This window comes from Centruroides sculpturatus, unplaced genomic scaffold (assembly GCF_000671375.1).
Source record: "Centruroides sculpturatus isolate CEXI.00-Female unplaced genomic scaffold, Cexi_2.0 scaffold372, whole genome shotgun sequence".
Taxonomy (NCBI): Eukaryota; Metazoa; Arthropoda; class Arachnida; order Scorpiones; family Buthidae; genus Centruroides; species Centruroides sculpturatus.
In genome coordinates this window covers 194,012-221,284 of record NW_019384553.1, presented here as the reverse complement: position 1 = coordinate 221,284, position 27,273 = coordinate 194,012, and the positions used below count along the sequence as shown (strand labels likewise).

General features: G+C 33.3%; 2 protein-coding genes across 3 annotated transcripts in view; both read right to left on the bottom strand.

Annotated features, from left to right (window-relative positions):
- Positions 1-18,338, bottom strand: part of LOC111623735 (centrosomal protein of 135 kDa-like) — a 46,625-nt gene extending 28,287 nt beyond the window's left edge. For both annotated transcript variants that reach the window (XM_023366417.1, XM_023366418.1), the window contains exons 1-2: positions 17,823-18,338; positions 676-825 (exon numbers count right to left, since the gene is read on the bottom strand). In XM_023366417.1, coding sequence (XP_023222185.1) covers positions 676-825; positions 17,823-18,056 — 384 coding nt within the window. In that variant the 5' untranslated portion in view covers positions 18,057-18,338. The remainder of the gene's footprint in view (positions 1-675; positions 826-17,822) is intronic.
- A 2,049-nt stretch (positions 18,339-20,387) lies between these two features.
- Positions 20,388-26,890, bottom strand: LOC111623747 (disintegrin and metalloproteinase domain-containing protein 10-like). The gene is made up of 5 exons (XM_023366445.1): positions 26,026-26,890; positions 23,404-23,753; positions 21,307-21,618; positions 20,664-21,225; positions 20,388-20,594 (listed from the first exon to the last, which is right to left on the bottom strand). The coding sequence occupies exons 1-5, from the start codon at positions 26,643-26,645 to the stop codon at positions 20,411-20,413; spliced, it is 2,028 nt and encodes a 675-aa protein (XP_023222213.1). The 5' UTR covers positions 26,646-26,890; the 3' UTR covers positions 20,388-20,410.
- Positions 26,891-27,273: the final 383 nt, after the last annotated feature.

The window sequence follows — 27,273 nt, the reverse complement described above, 5'->3', positions numbered from 1 at the left end:
TAGAAGTTTAATTAAATATTTGATTTTGTTATTGACAAACTTTGTCATTATTTAATTCGGTGCACGCTTAAAGTCCAGGCCTGGCACACTAATGCGAATCCGCGTAAAGTACCCGTTAGGGAACGGCTATTTCCGGCACACAGTAGTGTCGATAATCGTTGGAAAGTCGGAAAAATAATATAGTACTTTACAAAATTTACACTAATTGATTTATTGACAAGACTATGTCTCATATCTAAACTTGCACTGCTATCAACAGCTGCACACATTACAGGTATGAAGGAGTACATGTGAGGAGTTGCAATTTGGCACAGAGTATTTGATGTCCAAATCATGTGCACATAAAATTCAGTTAGATTTGAGTGCGAGATTCAGAGAGTGAGCATGTGTTGCTCTCACTCTCTAAGACATAGTCTTGTCCCAAGAATGGCTTCTCCATTTTATTTGTTTTATTACTATATTTAACAAGAAATAGCAGCACTGGTGGCCTGTCTCTTGTCAAATTGTTAAGTAATCATTTTTACCTTATAGTCTGATAAAGAATCTGGATGTTCATTCAGTATGTAGGTTTTTAGTTTTAATACTCCAAATGGTTACTGATTAATAATGAAATTATACATAATAGAATTCAATTAACTTGAATTAATCATGTTTCTTGGCTAATATCTTACTCACCATAGTTGATTTTGCACTTTTATGTAAACGATTTTCCATCTGAACAACTCTTTTACTTGCTTCTTTCTCTAATTCCAATATTGTAGTTACTAGCAACTCATTTTGTTCTATTAAATATTCAAAACATTTCTGGATAGTTTTCAGCTTTATCTGGAAAAAAAAATTTGAATTAAAAATACATTTAAAGTGACCAAAAAACAAAATTCGAACAAAAAATTATTCTCTTTTGATCTATTGTGTTTCTTTTTTTCTTTTGTTTTATATGAAATATAATTATATACAATTACACATAAAAATAGTAAATTTAAACCTTTGTTTCAGAACTTTTTGTCATTTTTATCTATTTTTAATTTGTTTTCATCAGGGTTGTCAAGAGCTTGTATGGAGGTAGAATGGGCTGTTTTGCCATTTTGTGAATAAATAGAGTACATAGAATGTTTGCTTCCTTATGAACAAAAAGCATTCTTAAAATTTGAATTTTTGTTAGTAACAATAACATTATAAGAGTAGCAACTACTAAAGCCCCAAAGTTTTCTCAAAGCCATAGGAAAAAGTCCTTGCTACTACTCTTGACAACCCTGGTTTTCATGCATATAACCTGTAATTAAGAAGTGAACAACATTACAGTCAGAAACAGAATATAATGAAATCATAAATCATTTCCTATCACATTATCAATTTTTATATGAAATTGCTATTGTAAGCAAGCCTCCTACAGGTTGTCCTCTCACCAATTTTTCCTCCAATGTCTTCTTTCAGTTCCCTCCACATTGCCCACCAGTGGCCAAGTGAATAAAACAACTGAACACTGGTAATTGGTTATGGGTTAGTGCCTCATCAATAGGCTGGCCACAAGGAATTTTTCAGGTTTTCTTCATGTTTGAAACGACAGAATGTCTTCCTAAAAGGCATCCCCCTTTGCAGATCATCCATATGTTGCACTGCCATAAACAAACCATACCACCTCTGCTTTAGGCTAATATCAGATGAGCGTGAAAACTGTATGGATGCTGTTTTTTCAATTCACAGATAGAAAGGTGGTTGTCAGATGAGTGCTATTTTTCAAGGAATGTGTTGGTAATAAGTTTCATTTCAGATGCATATATGTCAACATGGATCTCATAGATTGCAATGTGCTGTTTTTTATTATTATTATTATTATTATTATTATTATTATGTTGGGTTCAGTGGGTAATACTCGGTTAAACCGGTGGCTGTGTACTATGCCGGACCAGAGTCAAGGCATAGCAACCAAAACAAAACTAAAATTAAATAAGTGTGTCAGTGTCAGTGTCAGTATTCAGGAATTTCCTAACAATGTGGCATGTATTCAATATAGTGGCCTTCTGTAGTGTGATGTATGTATTTCTATTCAATTGTAATGTTCCCAGGCTTTTGTGTAGTGTGTGTGGTATCACACCTGTACAGGAGAGAACAACAGGTACAATAAGCACCCTTTCCATCCTCCACAGATGCCTTACTTCCTGGGCGAGTTCTGTGTACTTGCTAATTTTTTCTGTGCATGTGTTTTGTACATTGTGAGTGTTTGGAATGGCTATGTCTATAATGTATGTGATTTTATTGTGCTTGTCAATGAGTGTGATGTCTGGTCTGTTGTGGTAAATTGTTTTATCTGTGATTATGGCTCTGTCGTAGTACATTTTGTGCGTGTTGTTTTCTAATACTGTCTGTGGAATATACTTGTAGTATGGTTTGTGAATATCTACCAGTTTGTGTTTCTTTGCAAGCTCTTGGTGTATTATATTTGCTACTTGATTGTGTCTGTGTAAATAATCTGTCTGTGCCAAGAGCTTGCACCCAGAAGTGATGTGTTGTATAGTTTCTGGCATGATGTGACATTTTCTGCACGTGTCATTTGTGAGTGTTGTATCTTTGAGTATGTGTTTTCTGTAGTTTTTAGTATTTATGACCTGATCCTGTATGGCAATCATGAATCCTTCCGTCTCCCCAAAGAGGCATCCCCGATCTAACCAGCTGTTTGACGCAGTTTTGTCAACAAAATCCTGGGCAAGGTCATAAGGATGCCTGCCATGGAGTGCCTTACGAGCCCACGATTGCTTGATGGTGTCTATGCTTTTTATATGTTGTGTCATGTCTGTATGATGTGAGTGTAAGTTTAATGGTGTGTTATTTGAGTCTGCTAGAGTTACTGCTTTATGTAATTGTGATGTTTCTTGTTTCCTGTAGAAAAACTCTCGCAGTGACTGTATTTGTTTGTAGTGAAGGTTAACTATGTCGATCAGGCCACGTCCGCCATCTTTACGTGGGAGGGTTAATCTTTCTATGGTGGATTTAGGATGATGTTGTTTATGCTTAGTAAGTGTTGTTCTTGTTTTCCTTTGGAGTTGCTCGAGATCTGTGTGAGTCCAATGTATAACTCCAAAAGAGTATGTGAGTACTGGAATGACATATGTGTTTATTGCTTTAACTGTGTGTTTTGCATTTAACTGTGTTCTGAGTATACCGTTTAACCTACTTTGGTATTCTTTACTTAATCTTTGCTTTATTTGTGTATGTTCTGTTAGTTTGGCCTGTTGGAATCCTAAATACTTGTAGAACTCGTCCTCTTCCATGGATTCAATAACGTCTCCATTTCCAAGTGCAAAATCTTCTTTCTTCAGGACTCCTTTTTCTATGTGAAGTGTTTTGCATTTGTCTAAGCCAAACTCCATTTGTATATCCTTGGTGTATGAATGTGTGATTTGTAGGAACTGCTGTAGTTGTTTTTGTGTGGATGCATAAAGTTTTATGTCGTCCATGTACATGAGATGTGAGAGTGTAAACTGTGTTGTTTTTTCATGTCTGATATTGTAGCCATATTGCGTGTTGTTTAACATGTTGGATAATGGGTTCAAGGCTAGGCAGAACCAGAGAGGACTCAAGGAATCTCCTTGAAAAATTCCTCGCCTAATGAATATTTCGTTTGTTTGTATCGAAGTGTTACTAACCCTGAGATGTAGTGTTGTTCTCCAATGCTGCATAGTGTTTTGGAAGAATGCAATCAGTGATGGATGTATTTTGTACATGTGTAGAATATGTAGCAGCCAACTGTGTGGAACACTGTCAAATGCTTTTCTGTAGTCTATGTATGCCATGTGTATGTTTCTGTGTTGTTTGTGTGCTTGCCGTAGAATGACTGAATCTATGAGTAACTGTTCTTTGCATCCCCTGTGATTTCTACGACAACCTTTCTGTTGTTCTGTAAGAATGTCGTGTTCTTCAACATGTTTGTATATTTTGTTTGTGATACAGGATGTCAATAATTTGTAGAGTGTTGGAAGACATGTAATTGGTCTGTATTGTGTGGGATCTGTGGTTTTGTTGTTTTTAGGCTTCATGTAGGTGATGCCCTGTGTAAGAAATTTTGGCATGTCTTGTGGGTTGATGATGATGTGTGTTAGATGTTTAGCTAGTTCCTGGTGCAGTGATGTAAACTTTTTGTACCAGAAATTGTGAATGTTGTCTACACCAGGTGTCTTCCAGTTGTGTGTTCTGTTAACGGCGTAGCGAATGTCGTGTACGTTTATTTCAGCACAGGGCATAGTTGTTATGTTGTGCAAGTTTCTGTTCTCCTCCTCGATCCAGCCTGCATCAGCATTGTGCATAACAGCAGTGGACCAAAGAGATGACCAATAAGTTGTGAGTTCTTCTTCTGTTGGTGTGCCACTGTGCTGTGTATCAGTGTTTGTTTTGGTACTGATTTGTCTGTAGAAAAGTTTTTCATTGTTTGTGAATAATTTATTTTGTTGTTTTCGTAGTGTACATGTTTTGTATCGTTTGAGTCTACGTGCTTTGGCTGCGAGTTTTTGTTTTAGTGTATCGATGTATTCTGTAATGTGTGTGTTGTGATGTTCGTGTTTTGTGTGTGTTTTGATTTTCTTGAAAATGTTTTTGAGTTGTTTCTTTAATTTGGGTGTTATGTTGTTTTTAGTGTATTGTGTCAGCCTGCCTAATTGCTGTCTAATGTCATTTATTTGTGTTTCTATTCTTCTCTGCCAGGCAGGCTTGTGATAGGATTGTGTTTTGTGTGTGTCTGTCTGTGAGTGTATTTTCAGTCCATGGTGTGTTACTACTGTGACTGCCCCAGCATAAACTAATGTATGAATGTCTGAGAGTGTAGAAATTGAATGAATGTAGTTTGGTAGTAAGTGAGTGTTTACATAATGTAATGTTTTTCCTACTGCCCTTGACGTGTTGATTTTCGGTATTCGTGGTCTTTGTGTGGGATCTGTACCTGTATATTTAGTGAGTGTTTCCTGAAATATAAGTGATAGTGTATTAACTAAATGTATGTCTATGTTATCAGTGATGGATGAGGAAGTGTCTGGAGTATCATTAATGGTAGTTGTTGTATGTGTACTATTATCAATGCTTGTTGCTGGATTATCCTGACAGGTTACGTGATCTTCATTAATGTTAAATGTTTCTGTCTGTTGATGTATTTGATCAGCAACCTGTTGTTTGATATGTTCAAGTGTTGTTTGTGGGATCAGGTTGTTGTGTATAATTGTTCTTTTCTGATCAACAACCCTTTGTTCGGTGACAGTGAGGTGAGGATATTGTTGTGTGAATCTATGGTGTAGTTGTTGTCTGTATGCTGTCATGTTTGTTTCGAGTTTTGTGATGGTGTAGTACGTACGGATGATAAACTCGTTCATTTCTGTTGTCCATTTCATCCGTTGGCGTGGTTTTCCAGCCTTTGTGGTCTGTGGATGCATTGCCACAGAAACACCAGGGCTAGGTTGGTTCCTCACATCTGTTGAGGGCATTGCAGTAGCCATGCTTGGGCCGGCGCTGCTTTCGCCACCGGTAGCCAAGGGAGACTGGAGCCTATTTTTCGAACGTGAGCCTCTGCCTAACTCACGAACGCGGACCTTGTTAACCCGGGCGACGTCCGAGCCGGTATCACACTTTGATCTGGTTACTACCATAATTATTATCTCCACAGAATGTGGGTGTGTGGTCACTCTTAGCTTCATTTCTCCCCATAGACCTTACTGGCATGGGTGTCCCTACCAGGAGCTTGTGCTCCAGCCTGCATTGCCCTATGGATCTGTAAAATTACTGGGCTCTCCCACCACGACCAGGTGGTGACCACGGGAGAGTTATTATTATTATTATTATTATTATTATTATGTACAGAAGTATTTAAAAACAAAAAAAAAATACTACATAGGCAATATTGGGCATGTCCTTTCATTCATAACTAGCCTTCCTTTTCTTATTTTTGTTTTTAAAAAGTTCAAATAAAGTTTTTCTCAATTCTGGCCCCTCAATAATTTGTACGATCATTTTACTAATATCCATGTTGATTTTTTAGAATACGCAAGTACTGTACATCCATCAACAGGAATGACACTGACCCATCACTTCCCAGAAACAACGTTATCATGTCCATCGTTTTTCATGCTCATCTGACGACAGTAGGTTTGGAGTGTATATCCCAGCATGCAACAGTCATGCAATGTCTTGAGATTATCACAGACGATCCAACAACCTGTCTGTGCTGTGCAATGTGATTTTTTGTGTTTGCAACCATCTAACTGCTCCCATAGGTTTTATGCAATTCTGTGCCATCCATGAAAAAACGACATAAAATCACGCTCGTCTGACATTAACCTGTCTCCCTACCTCACTTGGCCAAGAGCTATGCATCACCTGAATGTGGCTCTACCGTATATGCTGGCAACTTGAAACATGCTTCAGATCCTGTTAAATTTATGTAATCTGTGCCCGTCACATACTAATAAAGTCATCCTTACTACTATGCATCACGCAACCTGACAAAAAATTTGTAAAATCACTGTACCAACAGGTTTCTTCTTTTCTCATAGAAAACTTGAATCACTAATCTAGCCTCCTGCATCTTTCCTTTGAAGTTTGTGAACTTTGCCTTAATACCAAGCACATCTATCTCAATATCATAATGATGCACTGATGTATCAATATTAACTTATCAAAGAGATAAGGATAAGTGTAGTTTTGTAATTATTTTCTAAGACAGAAGCAGCAGATCACAAATTTTACAGATTCAATATTAAACTTTGAACCTGTCTACAGGTAATTTTGCTTGTTTGCTAATTTAAACATACAACAGTGATGGCTATTCATATTTATAAAATTTTTAACAAGAGTTATTCTTTTTGAATTGTAAATTATGTACAAGACAACTAAATTAAATTATAAAATGTTTACCATCTTCTCAAACAATATCTATCATATAAATTTATTCCCTACTTAATGTGATTTTAATGCTTTATTGACGACACTACCTCATTTCCAATCAAAATTAAACTGTGCAGCTGTGATATATAAATGTTAATTATTTGCACTGTCTCTTATTAAACTAGTAAATATTTAAAATAAATTCTGCAAAACTTTCATACTTGAATGGACATAACTATTAATTTTTGATGTGAAATATAATAAATTTCTCAAAATTAAGTCTCACATTTGGTGTTTGTCATTTGACGAACAGCATTGAGAGAATAACTATACAGAGATAGGTTGACTCATTATCTTGCATGAGTTGATCTTATTATACTGGGCCCCATCTCATACTCTAGATATCCAGGTCCATACTGTCTAGTGCAGGAGTGGGCAACCTTTTTCTATGTAAGGGCTGCATTTCAAAACTTTTGAACTGACACGGGCTGCATACAAGAGAAAAGAGGGGGAAAACTGTCAGTAAATCACAATTATTTATTCATATATAATTATAAATTAGCATAGGTATACTTAATTTAGCTTCTGAAACTGATGTAAATGTAATATATTGGAAATATTTAGTTAAATTTTAGTCANAATTATTTATTCATATATAATTATAAATTAGCATAGGTATACTTAATTTAGCTTCTGAAACTGATGTAAATGTAATATATTGGAAATATTTAGTTAAATTTTAGTCACTGCTGGCTTTAAATTAGTTTCAATGTGTCTGTTAGCCAATTTTTTGTTTTAATTTTTACTAAATTCATTGTGGAAAAACTATTCATATACATAAGTTGTAGAAAATAACACTTGAATTTTTGCTGCATACTTCTTTAAGCTGGGAAATTGATATTTTTATTCATATTTTAGGTGGGCCACAAAAAACATTACTGTGCCGCATGTGGCCCAAGGGTCAAGGGCTGCCCATCCCTGTCTAGTGTGTGCTAGATAACTGGACAATAGGCACAGAAAAGTGCCTATTTATTAGCCCAAAACAGTCTTTAAAACTTACACTTGTTAAAAGTAATCAGTAATCTTAACAAACTTAGTTATCACATCAGCAACTTAAAAAATTAAATTAATTAATTTATTTATTATTAAAATTATTAAATTAGTCTGTAGTAAGTGTGAGATTCTGAAGTTAAGGAATTTATTTTAACATTATTTTGATAAAAAAATTATCTAACCTGAAAGGGGACCTTCCGTTTAGTCACGTAGAGAAAACAATTTAATTCCTCCGAAAGTAATAGTTTGAGTGTGATGTCTGATTCTTCTATCTGCAAGACTGCCCAACTTCCGTCACACATTGGAAGCATGGAGTGATTTTCCAATAATTCTATTGGATGAAATACAGAATATACAAGGTGAGAGGTAATGTTCCAACCTACTCTGGTATTGGCACTCTTGGTTTAGCACTCTTTTGTTGGTACTCCTGCTTGGCGCTTAATACACTAGTCAATGTTCTCATCCTTCTCCCGATTCATCACCTCTGCACAATACAAGGACTCTCCATAACAGGTAATATAATTATGTTATGTAAACTCTCTCTCATCAGGATAGATTTAATGGATTAGGATTAAAGATCCATCGTTGTATAATTGTTGAATGCAATCATGTTATTCTTGTATTGTATATAGTTAATAAATGTAGTTATATTCCAATATGTTTGGTTTCTGCTTAACTCCATTGTTGGCCCACGTAATTCACAAATTTCCTGTAACCCACCTAATTTACATATTAATTTAAACCCTCCTTAAATCCTGGTAACACAAGTTTACTTTTGTGCCTTAGTCCGCAAACCAGACTAAGTGGTGTCAGGAATCTTGATGAAAATTGAAGAGAGCTGAGAGGTATTTGTATACTTATCAACTTTCAACAATATTTAAACGGTCATCCTTAGCAAGACAGAAGGTATACTGAAGCTGACTCCAATCTCACATAACTTTATTGGAAAATAATTACGAAATTAAGCATAAGTTTATGTCTAGTTCAAACTTAATACACAAAATTAAATATTTAAATACAAAACAAATAACTTAAACATTCTAAAAGGAGAAATAATTTTTAGGATAAGAATTATGACAATGTCTAAAAGTTATTATGTAAATGATAAATTATCTTGATGAGATAACACATTGACAGAGATAATACACTTTATCTCTAGATCATATTTAAAGATAAGATATAACCAGATAAACAACAATAATTAAATAATACAGTTAACGAAACAAAGAGAATAGCAATAAACAGAATCAGATAGAAAATAAGGCAAGAATAGTATATTAAATATCCTGTACATGCTAAGACAAATCAATTTATATAGGTGAAATCAAAAGGAAACTATACGAATGAATTCAAGAGCATGTAAACGATCTGAAACATAATAAAGTGATTTAGCTTTCCTGGAGAAAATTTTAATATAAATAATAAAAAAGCTAAAATATTAATATTTAAATAAAAAATATACCTTCATTAAAAAGATTAAAGGCAGTTACTTTATACAAAATATAAAAATCATAATAAATAAGATTGTCAATCCATCCTGCAGATACTAGAGTAATCTATTATAGAGGAAGCTGAAGTCTGATATGGATCTAATGGGAATCTAAAGAAATGGCTTAGCTCTGGAGAGCTAAGCCATTTCTTTAGATTCCCATTAGATCCATATCAGACTATTGACTTATAAACTTATGTGAGATCAGGGTCGGGATTTACTGAGAAAGGATGTTAATATACTTTAAGGAATGTTGTTAAAGTGCTTTGAATACCAAAAATCATTGAAACAAATTTACTTTTTAATTTTAGAATTGAGAGTAATTTATATTATAAAAGGTTATTTTAGACTTCAATTTTAGTTATAATCAGCACTGGATTTTACACTTTATCATCTGAGAATTTTATGTAAACCTTTTGGCAGCTCAAGCTGATTTTAGACAATGATAGAGGTTTTCCATAGATCCTAAATTTCAACTTTTTGTAAGTAAAATATAAAATTATAAATGCTATTAATAACCAAAGAATTTTACAGTTCTAAATTCTAGTTTGATTTAAACTGTAATAGATGCTTGCTCACTAAATTTAAACTTCTGTCTACAAGGTGTCCCAAAAGTCTCCATACAGTGACACAAATCAAGCTTACCAGTGGCCAAATAAATAAAACCATTAAACACTGAAACTTCTTTACAGATGAGAGTCGTTTCAGTATCACAAGCGATTCTCAATGCCAGTTGATATAGAGAGAGGTAGGGACATGGTTTTATCCCACTAATGTCATGGAAAGATTATGGTGGTCCTGGTGGGTTCATTTGGGAAGGCATTATGATGAACAGGTAAACTGAGTTCCAAATTTTTGACAGAAGTACTTTTACTGGAGATTGCTATTGTCAGCAAGTGATCCTTCTCCACATGCATCTGTCCAAGGTGCCGTTGGTGCAGACTTTCTTTTTATGGATGATAACTCCAGGATACATCAGACTCATGGGGCCAATTGCAGAGACAAAGTTTAGAGGCCGACGGCGGTTTACAGATTGGGTAGACCGCTGTTCAGAAAAATTTCATTGCAGAGAGAAACAAGTTATTTGACCTACTTTCTAGACTCACTGGACAGCAGGTTTAGAGGGCTTTTCAATTCGAATGGTAGCTTTGTTCGTGGAAAAGTTTAGATAAAAACAGATATCGTTCCTTTGATAAATGTTGTAAACGGTAAGAATCGACAAAATTATTCATTAATTAATTGCTCGGCACAAAAACAACAAAATTAAATACTTTAAATTTGTTTTAAATGTTCCAATTTCGACATTCAAATGAGTGAAGACTTAAAACTTCAATTTAATTTAAATCAGATGCTCATTAATACTCGACACGATACTCGAATTAAATCAGTTTAATTCGAGTATCGTGTCTGTTATAAAACGTTAATGCATTTCCAAGTCATTGTACTGTTAAACAAAAGAGACAATTTTAATAATTACAGAAATCTGTTTATAGATATTTAAAAAAATGCAATATTAATAATAAAATATTTAAAATTATTCATTTCGACAGTAATAAGATGTCAAAATAATTCCTTAAAAATCTATTCCGAAGACGAATTTCGAATTCGGTATAAATTTTCTAAATATGGATTTGTTCTTATTTTAAACCGTATCGGCGACGAAATTAAATATCGAAATGGAAAAGGATTGTCGTTAATTGCCGAACAATGATTTTGACGGCCTTAAGCTTTCGGAATATAGCTGACGACCATTTCTGACGTCACGAAGAAATAATCCAATTGGCCGAACGACTCCTAAAACAGGGGAGTAATAGCGAAGTAAGTAAGAGCCAATGTTTTGCCGAAGTTCATTTAGAGAACGGTCAGAAATAGACGATCGTTGTCTTTGCAATGCATTTTAAACTGCGGTTCAGCCAGCCAACGGCTATAGGCCGTTCGTTGATAAACGTCGTTTAATGTAAACTCTGTCTCTGCAATCAGCCGATGGTGTTGAAGAGCTTCCAGAACGTGAAGATATCACTAGAATGAATTGGCCAATGATTCCCCTGATTTAAATACCATAGAACATGTGTGGGATGCTTCAGGGAGACACCTTTCGGCATGATTATATCTGCTGGAGAATACCAACAACTGAAACAGACGCTCATTGAGGAATGGGCACTCTTACCTCAACAACTGTTTGATAATCTAATGTTGAGTACGAAGAGACGGTGACAAGCAACCATTGCAGTTAAAGGAAGTCATATCCCTTACTATGAGACATCTGTTTGTTCTTCTCCCTCTTGAGCAGAAAATCATTTGTACCAATGCTACTCTTTCAATAAAGCCTTTTTTTTTTTGTTTGATTATATATATTTATATGTTCTACTCATTTTTGCACTAGTATGCTTTGTTCATCCTTTAAGTACAAAATACTGTCTCTGTATTCTAAAATTCATGTCTTCCAGGTGATTTCTTCTGAAGTTATGGCAAAAAAACAATTGTTGCTTAAGTTTTGCACACCAGTGTATCATGCTGGGTAAAGCAATAGCCGGCTAAGTACCATAGAGGAAAAGTATTCAGTGCATGTAGAAGTTGTCCCCAGCAGTCGCTTTGAGTAACTGTGAATAATTATATCTAGATTTAAATACAATGAAAGTGAAGAATTGCTTGGAAGTGCAGGTGGCATAACTGGCAGTGCACAGCACAGTAAGAGGAGTTGCAAGTTCAAATCCTGCTCCAAGCTAGTTCTTTTATTCCAAATTGTTCTAAATTATTTAATAAAATTAAAAAAATTTAATTCTCACAATACAAATTTGTAGTACTTTTGGGTTATCCTCTTACATATCATGTCACAGGTTGCATCACATTGTAGTTGAAACAGTGTGTAATCCAAAAATAGAAATTTAAATTTATCTGTTTAAAGAGTTCATTCTTTCACATATTAAATCAATCAATCATTCAAATAATTTATTTACCAAAATTACAAACAAATATTTATATATTTTATTTTTTTATTATTATTGCAACATATTAATTAAGAATTAAAAGAATTTGTATGTCTATGATATTAAAATATATATTCAACTTACACTATTTCTGTAAGTTCTGGTTTAATAATATTTTTTTATCCAATACTTTTCAGTAGTTCATGAAACTTATTTTCCATTTGAAATGTCTTTTCTTCCCAAATTCAGCAATATACCAATTAGATGTTTCACATAAAATTTATGCTGATTTTTGTACTATTATGCATGTTGATTTTATGCCTTTTCCAGGTACTGTACTTGTCCATCTACTAATACCACACCTACATTCATTGTTTAATATTCCATCAACACATTCTCAAATCAAAGACTAATTTGCACATTAGTAAATATTTTCTTAAAAACTAGTTATTTTGACTTTATAAATGAAAAAAAAATTTTTTTTAATCTTATAGAAAGCAAAATAATCTTAGTTGTATCTTTGATCCATGAGAAACTTAATTCTTTTATTTTGTAATCTTGTCTGTATCATTTTGTAAGTGATTTGACAGAGCATGAGGATGTGCAAGATTAAATGAGACACATGATGTGTGAGAGGCTAACTCATAAGTACCAAATTTGATTAACTTTAAACAGGAAACAATAGAATTAGAGGCAAAAGATAAACAGAAATTCATTTTGTAACAGATGAAAATTTAAAATCCTGGAATCAAATTCTATATTTATTGGCAACATTCTAAGAAACATGCAACCAAGAGTGTACAGATATCTGCTTGCTACTCTTAGAGACTTGGGTTCAGATCAAGGTTGTTAAAATCTTAAAAGTTTTAGGTGTCTTGACCCAGGTTGTCATAGGTGTCTTGACCCAGATATGTTGGGTCAAGCTACTTATTTCCAACCTAATCAACCTAGTGTGGTTCTGGTAAAACCTATAAAGTAGTTGATTGGTTAACAAACAAATTGGATAATGAACACTTTTGCAAAAGATTTTTATGTTCAAATAACAAACACCTCACAGAACAAATACAAGAAGAAACAATGTAAAATAATGAATACCGATTGGTCTTCCCTTATCTTCAGGCAACAATTTGAAACTTTTCGAAGCGCAGGAGACATCAACATCAACTCTCAACCCAGTTTAAAGTGATTGGATAGCATTCCTCCAAACTTTGAAACTCTCCCTTGTAATTCCAGCCTTTTATATTTCTGATAGAAACAATTCTTTTATAGTATTTGCGAGACTGTCAGACAGGCATTCATTAAATTTTTGTATTGGTTTTTATTTTCGAAAGGTGAGATTATAATAGCAAAGGTAGAGAGTGGGCAGAAGATGTCCGATGTTGCTGGGCAGTATGGCTTGAACAGGTCTACAGTAGGCCACAGTTCAATCTTATTGAAGAAAGATACTGTATAATCAAGAAGACCCAAGCAGCTTAAAGAGTAACAAAAATCACATTAGAGAAATAAAGAACATTGAAGAGCTCATAATGGAAACTGAAACTGATCTGATGACAGAAGAATGCCAAGAAACTCAGCAAAATATGTTTTCTTATGAAAAAGAGAATTAATGCCAATATCTGCTATTAAAGATCTTTTGAAGAAGTAGGAGGATATCAGAACAACGGTCTTAGAATGGTATTCAAACCAGGTTGAGGTTAATAGGCTTAGGGATCTCTACAATTACAATGCTATTAATTACTTCTAAAAAATCCTGAAGAAGAGAGAAAAGCAATCGACATTAGACAGCTTCTTTAACCACACAAATGGAAAAAACATGACTAATAAAAAAAGAATAATAGTGATGTTAATGGATTTATGAAATAATATGTATAGACTAAATAAAGAATTTTAATTTTTATCATAATTACAATTGTGAAGCAGTCATTTAATAAAAATAAAAAATATAAATTCGACTTTACAAAGATAAAACTTTGCATTTTGTCCTTCCTTTTTGCCGTTCACACCATCAGCAGTCCTTAAATAATTCACATAATTTATTATGATTGTGTCATTAACACCAGAGGATGCTTTACCAGTTTTACATTCTTTTGCAGAGGCAGTAGCTTCAAAAGAAAGGTCATCTCCAAAGTTTTGTGGATTATTTAAGGGCTGCTGATGGTGTGAACAGTGAAAAGAAAGAACAAAATGCAAAGTTTTATCTTTGTAAAGTCGAATTTATATTTTTTATTTTTATTAAATGTGAATAACACCGGCCATGTACTCGTATTAGTTTTTTACTTAGAATTAATCAAATTCCCATAAAAACATATGGTAAATTGATAATCAGTTAAACAATTCGGATAGTGAACAAAGTCTTGGAATGAATTATGTTCATTAACCGATCATCCACTGTAATTGTTAAAACAGTCTTCTCATTGCCCACAAGGTGGAAAAAACCTAAACTGTCTGTTTTCTAAGTACAGTACAGTTTGTTACATTTCACCAGTAGTAGTATTGACCTGAATAAAATTGTAATATCTATTTAAGTTAATGATATTGCTTTTATAAAATGTTTATTTTTGTACTTTCTCTTTTAATTTTGCTTAAACAGAAAAATTTCTTTGGCTTTTAAAATTCTTAGATAATTCAGGAAATTGTCTTTAAGAAACATATAAAATTACTATTAAATATTGAAAGTTTACCAAGCATTATACATTATAGATCTATTATGGCCTACTTTATAAAATCAATTGTCATATTTACATGTTAAACACTTGATGATATCTTGATGCATTCATCAATATAAATTCAGAATATATCTGGAAATATAGGTTAATATATTCTTTGTGTCTTTCTACCTTTAATAAGAAATGTTATAAATATATATAAATTATCCATTCTTACTTTAAAGAATGGCTAGCTCTTGTTGAATGCTTTGGTCCTCATCAGATCACAAGAGTTAAACAGCATGAGTTCCAGAGCTGTGAAGAGCTTATACAGAGCCAGTGAATAGACAAGCCCTTCTAGCCATTGTTCTTTTGAATAAATGAAATACAGAGAATGTTTCTTTATTCATAAAAACCAGTCTTAAAAATTTAATTTTCTGATAAGAATAACAATAAGTTTATAGGGGTAGGGACCATTATGAACCCAGGAAAGTCTTTGCTCCTTACCTCTCAATGGTCCTGCAGATAGTAATTTGATTGGAAATGAATGTAATATTAGGCACTGTTATTTACGCCCACCAAGAGCTTAATGGCTGTTGATAGTATAAACATCTGTCCAAAGTCCAGATAAAAAGAGAGGTTTGGCAAAAAACAAGAAAAAAGGGGGGAAATCTCATCATAAAATATAGCCAAACTTGGCTATTCCCTTTATAAGAAACAGCATCAGTCAGCCTATGTTAATATACAAATACAAAAGCTGATGCTTGCATTCAAATGACACTCAATTTCAGAAAAGTAAAGAATGATACATCAATGTGTTATATCTATTCAGAAAAGTTAATGTGTAATTTGTCCTCATCATCAGAAGCTTGCAAAAATACATACATACATATATATGTATATGTATTATTTCACAGTCGTAGTCATGGGGTCGCGTGTAGGATGAACAAGACAACAAGACAAAGAAAATTGAAAATTGGAGACCATAAAATAACACGTCGTTCACTTTAGGGTCCTCACTCAAACTCTATTTATTCTTTATTGGTGTTGTTAATCTCATTCCAAAAGGAACGAGATTAACAAAGTAAATTACAGAAAAATATATACAAAGTTTACAAAAATTTAAAATATGTTATATATATATATATACACATCTCTTTTCCTAGTACAAATATATCTTTTTGTTTTATTTTAGATGAAATTGTGTATTGTCTGGAGAATATTTACTGAATGATCTGTTTTTTTTTAAGTTTGTTTAACTACTAGAAAACAAAATTTATACATTAAATCTAGTAATTGTAAAAACACAATACCTTTAGTACTCTAAATTAAATTAAAAAATTACCTGTAAAATCATTAATTATACAGTCAATATATTAAAAAAACAAAAATAATCCATAGTTTAGTGATAAAACTTTTTTAATATAGTTTAATACAGAAGAGAATATATTGATTAAGGATCACTTCTGATCAATAAAATGAGAATATAATCCAAAAACATGACTGAATAAAGAATAAAGGTGTTGTTTTGCATAGATAATCAGATATCATTAGCATACATCACTTCCGGTTTATGTTTCATGAAAATTGCAGTGTTCATTCATTGGTTTACACATAACTTTAAGCAATTAATTAGTTTCTTCATTCAAGGAGCTAAATGTGATAAATTGTATCTATTGTAACAGCAAATCAGAAAGGATGACATGGAACTACTTCAACAGAGATAAATTAAAACATTCTTTACATGTAAAATATGCTACCTATCTATAATCAGTATTATACTTTGTATTACTGAAAGGCATGACCTGAATAAATAAACAGTGTAAAAAAGTAAATAATCCAAAGTAAATCATTGATTTTCTTTAATACTTTTTTACAAAAAGATTATCTGAATAAAATAATATATAGAGTAACAATAACATAAATAAATATATGAATGTAAAAAGCATAAAAGTGAAAGGTAGATAACAAAATGGGTCATTATCAATTTACATGTAAAACAGGTTTAAAGCATTAAAAATTATCATCTGTCAATTAAAATATCCATCTACAGAAGGTAAAAGCTAAGAATATTTAAAAGAAACCACCAAAAATCAAAACGATACTTATTGGTTAGCAGGGTGCCAGTCAATTGATGCGATCTAACTCTAACCTAAACCTAACCTACCCATTTGGGAAATCCTCTCTGAACCAATTATCAACCTAACACACACGAGTTGGATTGCATCAATTGACTGGCACCCTGCTAAGTGGAAAGTGCCATCAAAAATATGATTATTAATTAACCATAGAGATAGTATCTGAAGAACAACTAAAAATATATAAACTATTCTTTAGGATTTAATTAATAACTTCCATAGATAAACTTGCCAGCTTCCTAGACAAAAAAAAATATATTAGGAGTTAACTTGTTTGTAGTGTGTGTCTGGGAAACAATCCAGTGAAGAAAGAGGTCTGTTTCTTTGCCAAAACCAGTCTCTTCCCCAGCTACATAGCCTGTTTCTCAGTCAAGAAACCAGCTTGTTTGTGGTGTGTACGTAACTTGTGTATAGGAAACAACCAAGTACAGAAGAGGCTTGTTTCTCAGCCAAAAACCAGTCTCTTCCTGGCTATGTAGCCTGTTTCCTAGTCAGTAAACCAGCTTATATTATAGTGTATAGCTAGTATCAGAAAAACAACAACACAGTGAAGAAGCCTGTTTTTTCAGCCAAAAACAAGGTCTTGGTTTTTGCTAGCTATTTAGGATGTTTCCTAATAAAAAATTGGCTTATTCCTGGCTGGAAAAATAGATTATATATTGAATTACAGTACATACATTTTTTATGTACTAGTATACAAAAAATGTACCTCAAACTTCCTCTTATCTTGAAAGTCATCTTCATCCATTTGAAACAATCTCTTGTAAGATGAACTTAGAGCTTTCAATAAGTAAGATACATCATTAACATCACCCAATGTAGACTGCAAGCTGGAACCAAGATGATTTTCTTCAATTAAACAACCATTACAAGATTTTACTGAATTATTTCTGTTCTCATCAAGGTAATTGATGTTAGAATTGATGAAATCTCTCAGATCCATCTTAAATAGATTTATACAAGAAAGTCTGCTAATGCTTCCTCCTATAGATTACTTATAAACAGTTAATAAAAATTTAATGTCCTAAACTCTTAAAAAAAGCAATAAATATCTGAGAAATTCCTCGAATGATGAGACTTATCGTCAACAGATATTTCAACACGTCAACACTTTGACCCTCATATTAAACACCGTAGAAACTAACGCACTCTATCGGACGTCTGATCGATAGCAGACGATAATTTATCATCGCTTTACTTATATTTATTCGGAATAAATGTTATATAAATTACAGCAAATATTAAATTTAAATTAATTCCTTTCGTTAATGTTAGAAATTTTGTCAATTTATTATTTTACTGAACTTTGCAAAATATGTTTCTATCATAAGATATTAAATAGCAAATTACGTCTTAGTTTGAAAATTTAGCAGATATTAATCGAAAAGAATGCTAAATTTAAATTAATTCCTTTAGTTAATGTTAGAAATTTTGTCAATTTATTATTTTACTGAACTTTGCAAAATATGTTTCTATCATCTACATTAAATAAATAATACTTTGAAGTTGAGAATTAATATTTTTATCTAACCTTTGAACATATTCATAAAAGTTATTGTTGTTAGTTATTGCTAATGTATAATTCTGTTACTCATTAAGGGTTGTGCTAAAGTAGGGATAATTAAAGACCACTGGCCCTTAATTATCCCTACTTTAAACAAACAAATGATTAAAAATATGAAATGAGGGTTAAGGGATGCCAAGGAGAGTTCCTCCCGTGAGGAATTTATTATTTTTAATAAATTAATTTATCAATTTCAATTTCATGTAACTTTTGATTAAATACTAATCCGGGATTCACTAATTTGGCAGCTTGGATTCTTCAGGACACAAGTTAAGGCAGTGATTTGAATCTGGCGAGCATTAGTTTGCACGAATATCTCTTGGCCAGATATGTAGTGTTGCCAATGTGAAAAACTGAAATTATTCGTTTCTGTATGTCCGCATATCCAAAATTATTTAGAGCTACCTAATGTAAAGATTTAGAAAAATCTATTTTGAACACAGAAATGAGAAAAGGAGAGAAACAAGTGAGAGACGAGTTAACTTTTCTACAGAGTTGGAGAGAAGCACGATATTTCAATATAGCTTCTTTCAAGACAATGGACGTATGGGTACTTTTATGTGGAAACAACTAAGTAAACTTATAGCATAACCCATTCGATATGAAACTAACTCACGTAGCAGCTTGTTATTAGAACAGGCATTTTAAAACGTCTTGCCCTTATCCCCTATAAAATACAGTTCATTAGACACAAAAGTAAACAAGGAAAACAATGGTAGCAAAATTATTCCCAAGAAATAAGTAAAAGAGACTAAATTTAGGGTAAAATACACGAGAAATAGGATAGTTTTTAGAAGATATTATTGGTCAAAATGGAAATGGAGACCATTGACAAAGGTTTCAAAATTACCAAATAAATTTACATAGATGATTGGAAGCGAATAATATGAGCAAAGAATAAATCCCAAATTTTCACAATTAGAAACAGCACATTTTTGATCTAATGAACAAAATAATCTCTTGATCTTGGATTGAATTACAATATTCTTACCAATATAACCGCATCTCTTCCAAGGTATACAAAATTATAGATAGCAAAATGATAAATGCAATAGAATTTAATATCCGAATCCCTAATCCGTTCCATAATCCATTTCATAACCCAAACATTTATTATTTAAAATTTAATTGTTTTTATTCCGAAAAAATTCTATTGTATTCAGGTTACACTATGAAATTGGTATTCAAAATCTTCCGTTCCCACATTAGACAAATTTCAACTTATAACTGTATTTTACTTAGGAAAATTTCCGTTCCGGTAACTTTTCGTTTTACAGATACTCTTTTTTAGCTAGGATTTATTATAGTTATACAAAACTGATATAAAACTAATATAGAAAATTAGCACAAATACTTAGAGATATATATTAAGAATATTAGGATGAAGGTTGTAACTACGGTATAAAAAATTAGCGCTATTTCGATTAAACTGTTGCAGAACTCATAGTAGAGGAGTTTTTCTCAAACTTTTTACTCACGCTACTCAATGCATTTGTAATGATTCTGCCACCCAAATATTTTTAATATAAAATGTTTAAAACACCTTGTAAAGTGAAGTCACTGTATATTATATAACGAAATAAAATTATGCATTGTAGATAATAATTACTACATATGTGAAATGTAATATTGAGTACATTTCTATTAACAGTGGTTCTGGGCAATTTCGATTTGTAATAAATNATTTTTTAAATATAAATAATTTTCTTTTTATGTTCAAACAAGTTGAATTATTATTTTTGCATGGAATGTTCTGGCTTCTTGAATTTTTTAATTTTCTTAAAGTAATATAAAACGATTCCCAAAACAATAAAAATAACGGAAATTGATGCAAAACTTATCTGTAACGCATCGACCAATATGGCACCACCAGAACTTGTAAACACGCCTTCCAAATTAGAACTGCAGATTCCGTTTCTGTTTAAATCAATTAATTAAAAATTAATATATTTGAAATACATAAATTGCATCATTATTAAATATTACCTAGTACATATTCCTGTACTGTCGTTACACGGAGTGCCAGGGATAACAAAGTACGATTGCGTATATCTCTGTAAAAGGTCAAGGTCTTGACTGGACTGACACGTTCCATTAGCATTCATGCAGCACACGTGACATTCTTTACTAGGTGGACATTTGCAAGGATTTAAATTCTTTTCTTTGCATATATTTCTCATGCACTGTCCAAAATAACAGAAATGAGTCGGTTTAATGCATGGTGTTCCATCAGGAGAAACGATTTCGGGACATTGCGGAGAAACGCCATCACAAGTGGCAATAACCTGTCGACAATGTTTATAAACGAAACATATACGATTTTTTGATTTTGGCAGAATTTCGCATTCTTCCGTGCAACAGTCCGACTCACGAAAACTGCAAAATTCTCTTGATTTATTTTTAAGTTTGCATTCGTTGGGTGAGCCTTTAGGATTGCAACAAGGATCGATTATTTTGCATATTTTTTCTCGGCCACAATCGCATTCTTCTCCTATTTCCTTCATTCTATTGCCACACCTCGGTTTACTCTTTCCTTTAAGACAGCGCCCTGTTATAAACATTAAGTAAATTATTAAGTTCCATCAAATCGTAAATTCTAAGCGCCCTTTATTAATTAAATTAACATTACCTCCCGAGGCCGTGTTCCTCCGAAAGTTATATAGGCTGCACAAAGAAAACTTCCAGTTAAATAAATGAAAAGTACTCTCTGTTGCACCGTAAGGATACATAATGTAGTTTCTTTGTGTTCGATTTAAATCGCCAGGAGAGCATACGGAATGATTAAAAGGATCGTCGTCGCTTCCAAATGCGTGACCAATTTCATGAGTTAATGTATAACTTGCCTGAAGTCTGGAATATATTGTCTGTCCTCTTATATTTAAGATATTTACCACCGCAATGTTGACAGCAGAAAAACGTTGTAAACCTCTACAGTATCCATCTAATAATTAAAAAACACAAACAAAAACTTTAAAATATTAAAATGTTTTCAAGTTGTATGTATTAAAGCTTCTTGTCTCAATTAATTTTCACTAAAAGTATCTCATACACTATTTAGTGGAGACATCAGAGACTTATCACACTGTTATTGGGGGCATCAAAATGGCACTTCTATCACGAGAATGCATTTATTTCTGGCATGCATTTCGGTCCTTAAGTCTCTCTTCAGCTATGCCTGAACAAATAGGAATAATTCTGATTAATTGGTTAAGAGCAGGTACAATCTCAGGATTGTACCTGCCCTGAACCAATTTACAACTCAACAATGTAACTATGTCTTTAATGTATGAATATTATGCTAATATGTAGATTTAAAACAGATATCTATTTGTTCATGAATAGCCGAAGAAAGTCTTAAGAAGCGAAATGCTTACCGGAAATAAAGTTGCATTCTAGTGATAGAAGTGTCATTTTGATGTCCTCAGTGGGTGTGATCAGTTTCTGATATCTCTGCTACATAGTGCATGAGATACCTTTAGTAAAAGTTAACACATATAACAATTTATATATACTGTATATAACAATGTATGGGAATTTCCATGAAGTACTAGAAACTACAGGGTGCCTCAAAATTACTTCCCGGTCATTGGTACATTACTCCCTTCACAAAGTCAGAAGAGAGTTTTTTTGATATCAAACTGTAGTGGGAATTGAATGCGTTGACATGCGTGACACGTGGAGACTTCATGACAAAATGGGAGTTCTTTACTCTCTCGCTGGAGGCCGGGTAGTTAATCTACTTGGAAACGTGTTGATGTTTACCTTGTTTTAGCACCCATGACGTACGCACTTTCTTCAGTGGTTTATTTTCGATCAGGCTTATGGTCTCGCCATGGTTAATGGTTAAGTCAGCGTCAAGTCGCGGAAGTTGTTCTGAGACACCCTGTTTCTTACATTACCTCGTGTTCTGTACGTAACTTAACGTACTTTTATGCATAACCGCAACTAGCTTTTCGTTTGACCTGCCAAAAATTTTACTTTTGGCTTCCCAGACTTTTTGAATAAATATAAAAAATCAAATACGCAGTGGCGTAGCGTATTGGGGGCGGCGCGCCCCGGGCGGCAAAATTTCACAATAAATAATAATAATAGGTTGTAAAAATTTGAACCATTGTAATCTATATTTGCGTCGCGCCTACGATAGCGCTATCGTCCGGACAGTCCAGGAATCGGGTCACCGTCCGGGTGAACTAGTAATTTCATCCGAGTATATCCTGCGCAACCTGTTGACCTTTTTTTTCTTTTGCTTGTACGATTCATTCGCATTCATATACACCACCACTATCCAATAGAGCTATTTTAAACAGGTCGCTGTACTAGCACGGAATTTTTCATTGCTTGTTCTGTGACAAAACTGAATTTTAGTCTTTTAAATTGAAATACCTAAATAAGGGGGGCGAAATTTTCCTTTGCCCGGGCGGCTGACACCCAAGCTACACCACTGCAAATACGATAGAAATGGAAAGTTAAAATTTAACTTAAACAAAAATGTTGCAGAATCGACCTCACCGCTGTAAAATTTAAAATTTGAAAATAAAAATATAATATCGATCATTTTTCGATATCTCATTTCAGGGTACCCATGTACGGTACCCATGCACCCGTTGCACTTGCCTAGTTACGGTACTACTTTACGGTCACTCGTAAATAACAAAAATCGAAAAATAACTATCGACAAAACTTTCAATTGGTTACCATATTAATTTTATTTATAAACGTATCTTACCACTATAACTTATGCCCAAAACATGAAAATCTCTGTTGCAGAAGACTGCGACCATGCACCAACGATTACGATAACTTCTGCTAATTTTCTGTAAATAAAAAGTAGCGGAATAAAAACGTTCTTTCAGAAAATACTTGGGACTCTTTTTATTTTTGAACACAGTAATCTTTGTGACTCTAAATCCAAGACCTTCCGGAATATGATCTCTGTTCAGATCGATACGTTTAAAGATTTCGTCCGCTATTTTTGCATGATAAAGCATTTCCGCAACTGCTTTTGTTCGACTCCCATTCATTAGTTTTGCAAATGTATGGTCAGCGATCAATTCTAATTCGCAAATCAATTTATCCCTGAAATAAAATAAAGTTTTCAAATAATGATCATTACAAAGAAATGCTGTATATTCAAAATTATATTTAGTTTAATTAAACTAAATATAATTTAATTTTAAAGTTTAATTAACGTAATAATTAAAAGTCGTGTCGAGTAATTGTTCTTCCCTCTTCAACCACAATAGCGTGGTAAATAAATAAGTATTCTTGTTTTTAATATAATTAAATAATATTGTATAACATTAAGATATTCTAGGCAAAACAACCACATAAGCAAGCAATCTGTAGAAAGTAAAATTAATTTGTAAAATTCACTTAATGTTAATTTGCAAATTGTGAGAATATTCACTTCTAGAGAAGAGAAAATCTAATCTTATAATATAATCGAGATGAGTTAATAATAATAATAATACTAATAAGCACAAAGCCCAAATGGTTAGGAGTTGAAAGTATAAATTTGGTACATAGAATACGCCATAAAAATGCATACTAGAAAGGGATTTTTGGAAATCCCCCCGCAGGGAGAGGGAGAGGTTTAAGGATTATCCTGAAGAGCTCGGCTTCTATTTTACTATTTTAGATGCGTTTTTTACGATTTTGCAAGAAATGGAACATATTTTTAGACCCATGTAAAAATTCTCTAATTAGCCTCGGAAGAGGGGAAAACTAATTTTTGCACCTGGTTAAAAGGGGTAAGATAGAATAAGTAAAGATCTGAGTGATGTTCTTCCCAAATCCGTCTCGTTGAGTTGGTTTCCGTGTTTATCACGATTCGATGTTGTGATCCATGTTCGATGGAAAGCACACCTCCACACTCAAATTGATAATATTTACAGTTTATTTACAGATTCTATATGTAGAAGGTACAAGTTCGAAAACATAATAGAGAGGTTGAGGCGCACGTATTTAGCCCAAAACGTGTACGGGTAACGGGTGAGCGCCGCCATCTGGCAGTTCTGGACCGTCGATAATGGCGTTTGCTACGTGTAGCTTGGTGAGTACACGATCGGCTTAAACGTCTTCATTTTTTGTGTTTGGGGTTAAAATTATGATTTATTTTGCTTCCGCCATTTTTTCAACTTATTTCCCGTGAGTCAATGCGCGATGTTCACTGAGTCACGTGATGTTATGAACGTGTGCCTCAACGATTTTTACTTGGACTTGAAACGTGTAACGTGTACTTCTGCTACCCGTACACGTTTAACGTTTGAACTTGTGCCTCAACTTCTCTATTATATATATAGGGTAACAATGCGTGGTGACTCACGTACCATCTTGGTTTCTGGGAACTTTTAAACTTTGAAGCGGCCTCGGTCAGCTCGTGGAGTTGACTCAACTGTACGGTCCGTCCAGTCTCCGCACTAACCCGTCCCTGAAATGTTTACCAGAGGAGAACACACTCTCTCTACGCTCAGCGGGCCTTCCAAGTGCCCGAGACTACCGTGTACCAGTCTCTTGCCCTTCTCTCCTCTCTCGTTCGACCCAGCAATTTAAGGGTTTTTTGGACGGGGACTTCCGACCAATCACAACCCCTTCTTGCCCGAATAGCTTACACTCGGGTCCGCCGTCATCCGACGAGAGTGAAGCTTACGTCCGCCACTTGTTTACATTCAGTTGTTTACCATATGGCAAATGGTCTAACGTCTGACTACGGGTGGGTCCAATTGACAAAGCCGGCGCTTCTTCTGTTTTCCCTTGTTTACAAGTCAATATCTTACAAGTGATATTACCTGACCGCACGTGGGTCCAATTGACAAGGTCGCGCCTCTTTTGTTCCCACTCTGCTAAAAAGTCAATATTTTACAGAATATATAACTATACAGGTTATCTTACAAACGGGTTTATCACACCGAATGGCCAATCTAACACATTTTAAAAATTCTTTATTCCTGTACTGTGCACAATTTAGAGAATTTTTAAAATGTGTTAGGTTGGGCACTCGGTGTGATAAACCTTACTTAAGATAAACTTTATAAATGTAAATCAACTATTATAATATAATATAGTAGAAGGGGGTTTAGAAGTACGAAATAATTTAATAATCTTAATCTTTCTTTCTTTTGCCCGAGCAACGCCAGACTCATCTAAAGTAACAATATCTAACAAAACAAAGTCTTGAAGGAATCTTTTGAATGTCAATAATTCCTATTTAAATTGTAAGTGAAAGACTAAAATCTAACATTGCATTTCTTATCATAAAATCAAACATTATATGTAACAAGAAAACTCATATCAAAAAAGAAGAAAAGAATTTGGAGAGATTTCGAAATAACAAAAATGTCTAACTTACGATTTTTTTGGCATACCACGTTCTTGCAATGCCTCCTGTCTAACGACGTCATAATCGATCAAATCGTCATTACTATTATTATAAAAACGTGTATATTCATTAAATAAACTTTCGTATATTATATTTTTATTGATAAAAGTTACGTCTCTCTCTCTATAGATAAGGGCTTTGTCTTTATATTGCTCTTTCTTTAAATAAAAAAAAGCCGTTTCTACGTAATAAACTTCCTTAACTGATTGCACTCTTCCGACGAACACGTTACCATCAAAGTATCCACATACAGAAGAATACGTTTCTTCTTCTACAATTCCTGTGTAGATAAAGGCTTGTGGTATATTCAACATGTCTAGTTCTTCTGTGTTGTCATCGTGAATGAATATCTTTGTGCTTGAAGAAATGGAATGATCGACTTGCAAGAAAATTCGAAAATGTCTTCCAAAGGCTTCGAACTCTACAGAAATTGGAGTTTTTCTTCTCAAAGGATCCACTCCATCTCTAGTGTGAAGGTTTGTATTTATGTCGATAATTTCGTAATTCTGAAGGAACTCCAAATTTTGATTAAAAGAAAATGATTCACATACGAAAAATATAGAAATCCAAAGGCGTAGTATAAAATCCATGTTTCAAATTCAATTCGAATCCGATTTCTTAATACATTTTCGAACTTTAAATATATTTGAAATTTCAAAATTTATAAACACTAAATTGTAATTGAATTGCTAAACAGTATCACGAGATACGATTATTATAGGTAAATTTTGAAAATTTAATAAAAATTTAGAAATAGAAATGTTAAAACCAAAAAAATGTTTATTAATAAAGATGAAGCTTAGAAGAATGGAAAAATTGAAGAGTGGAAGGAACGCATACCACTGACAAATAAACATAATTTCTCCAAATTAATTAATAGATATAGACTCTGAAAAAAATTTGTTAATACGGTAACAATTAATTAAATTCTAATTTTATTTGCGAATTTCTTTACTGATGTAAACAAACTATCCCATTTTCCTAATGGGCTTGGTCTTTTTCTCCCACGAGCAATAACGTCCGTTGCTTTTCTTTACGTAGTTGGACTGTATTTAGGCGTTAGACACGTGTAGAAAACAGAAATCTCCACGTTGGCGAGGCGCGAACCTGGCGACACCAACCACCAATGTTCAGTGGATATACAGATTAAGAGATTATTTTATTCGGAAAAAAAACAATTTTCCAATATCTTTTAAACTTCGGTATTTCTACCGAGAA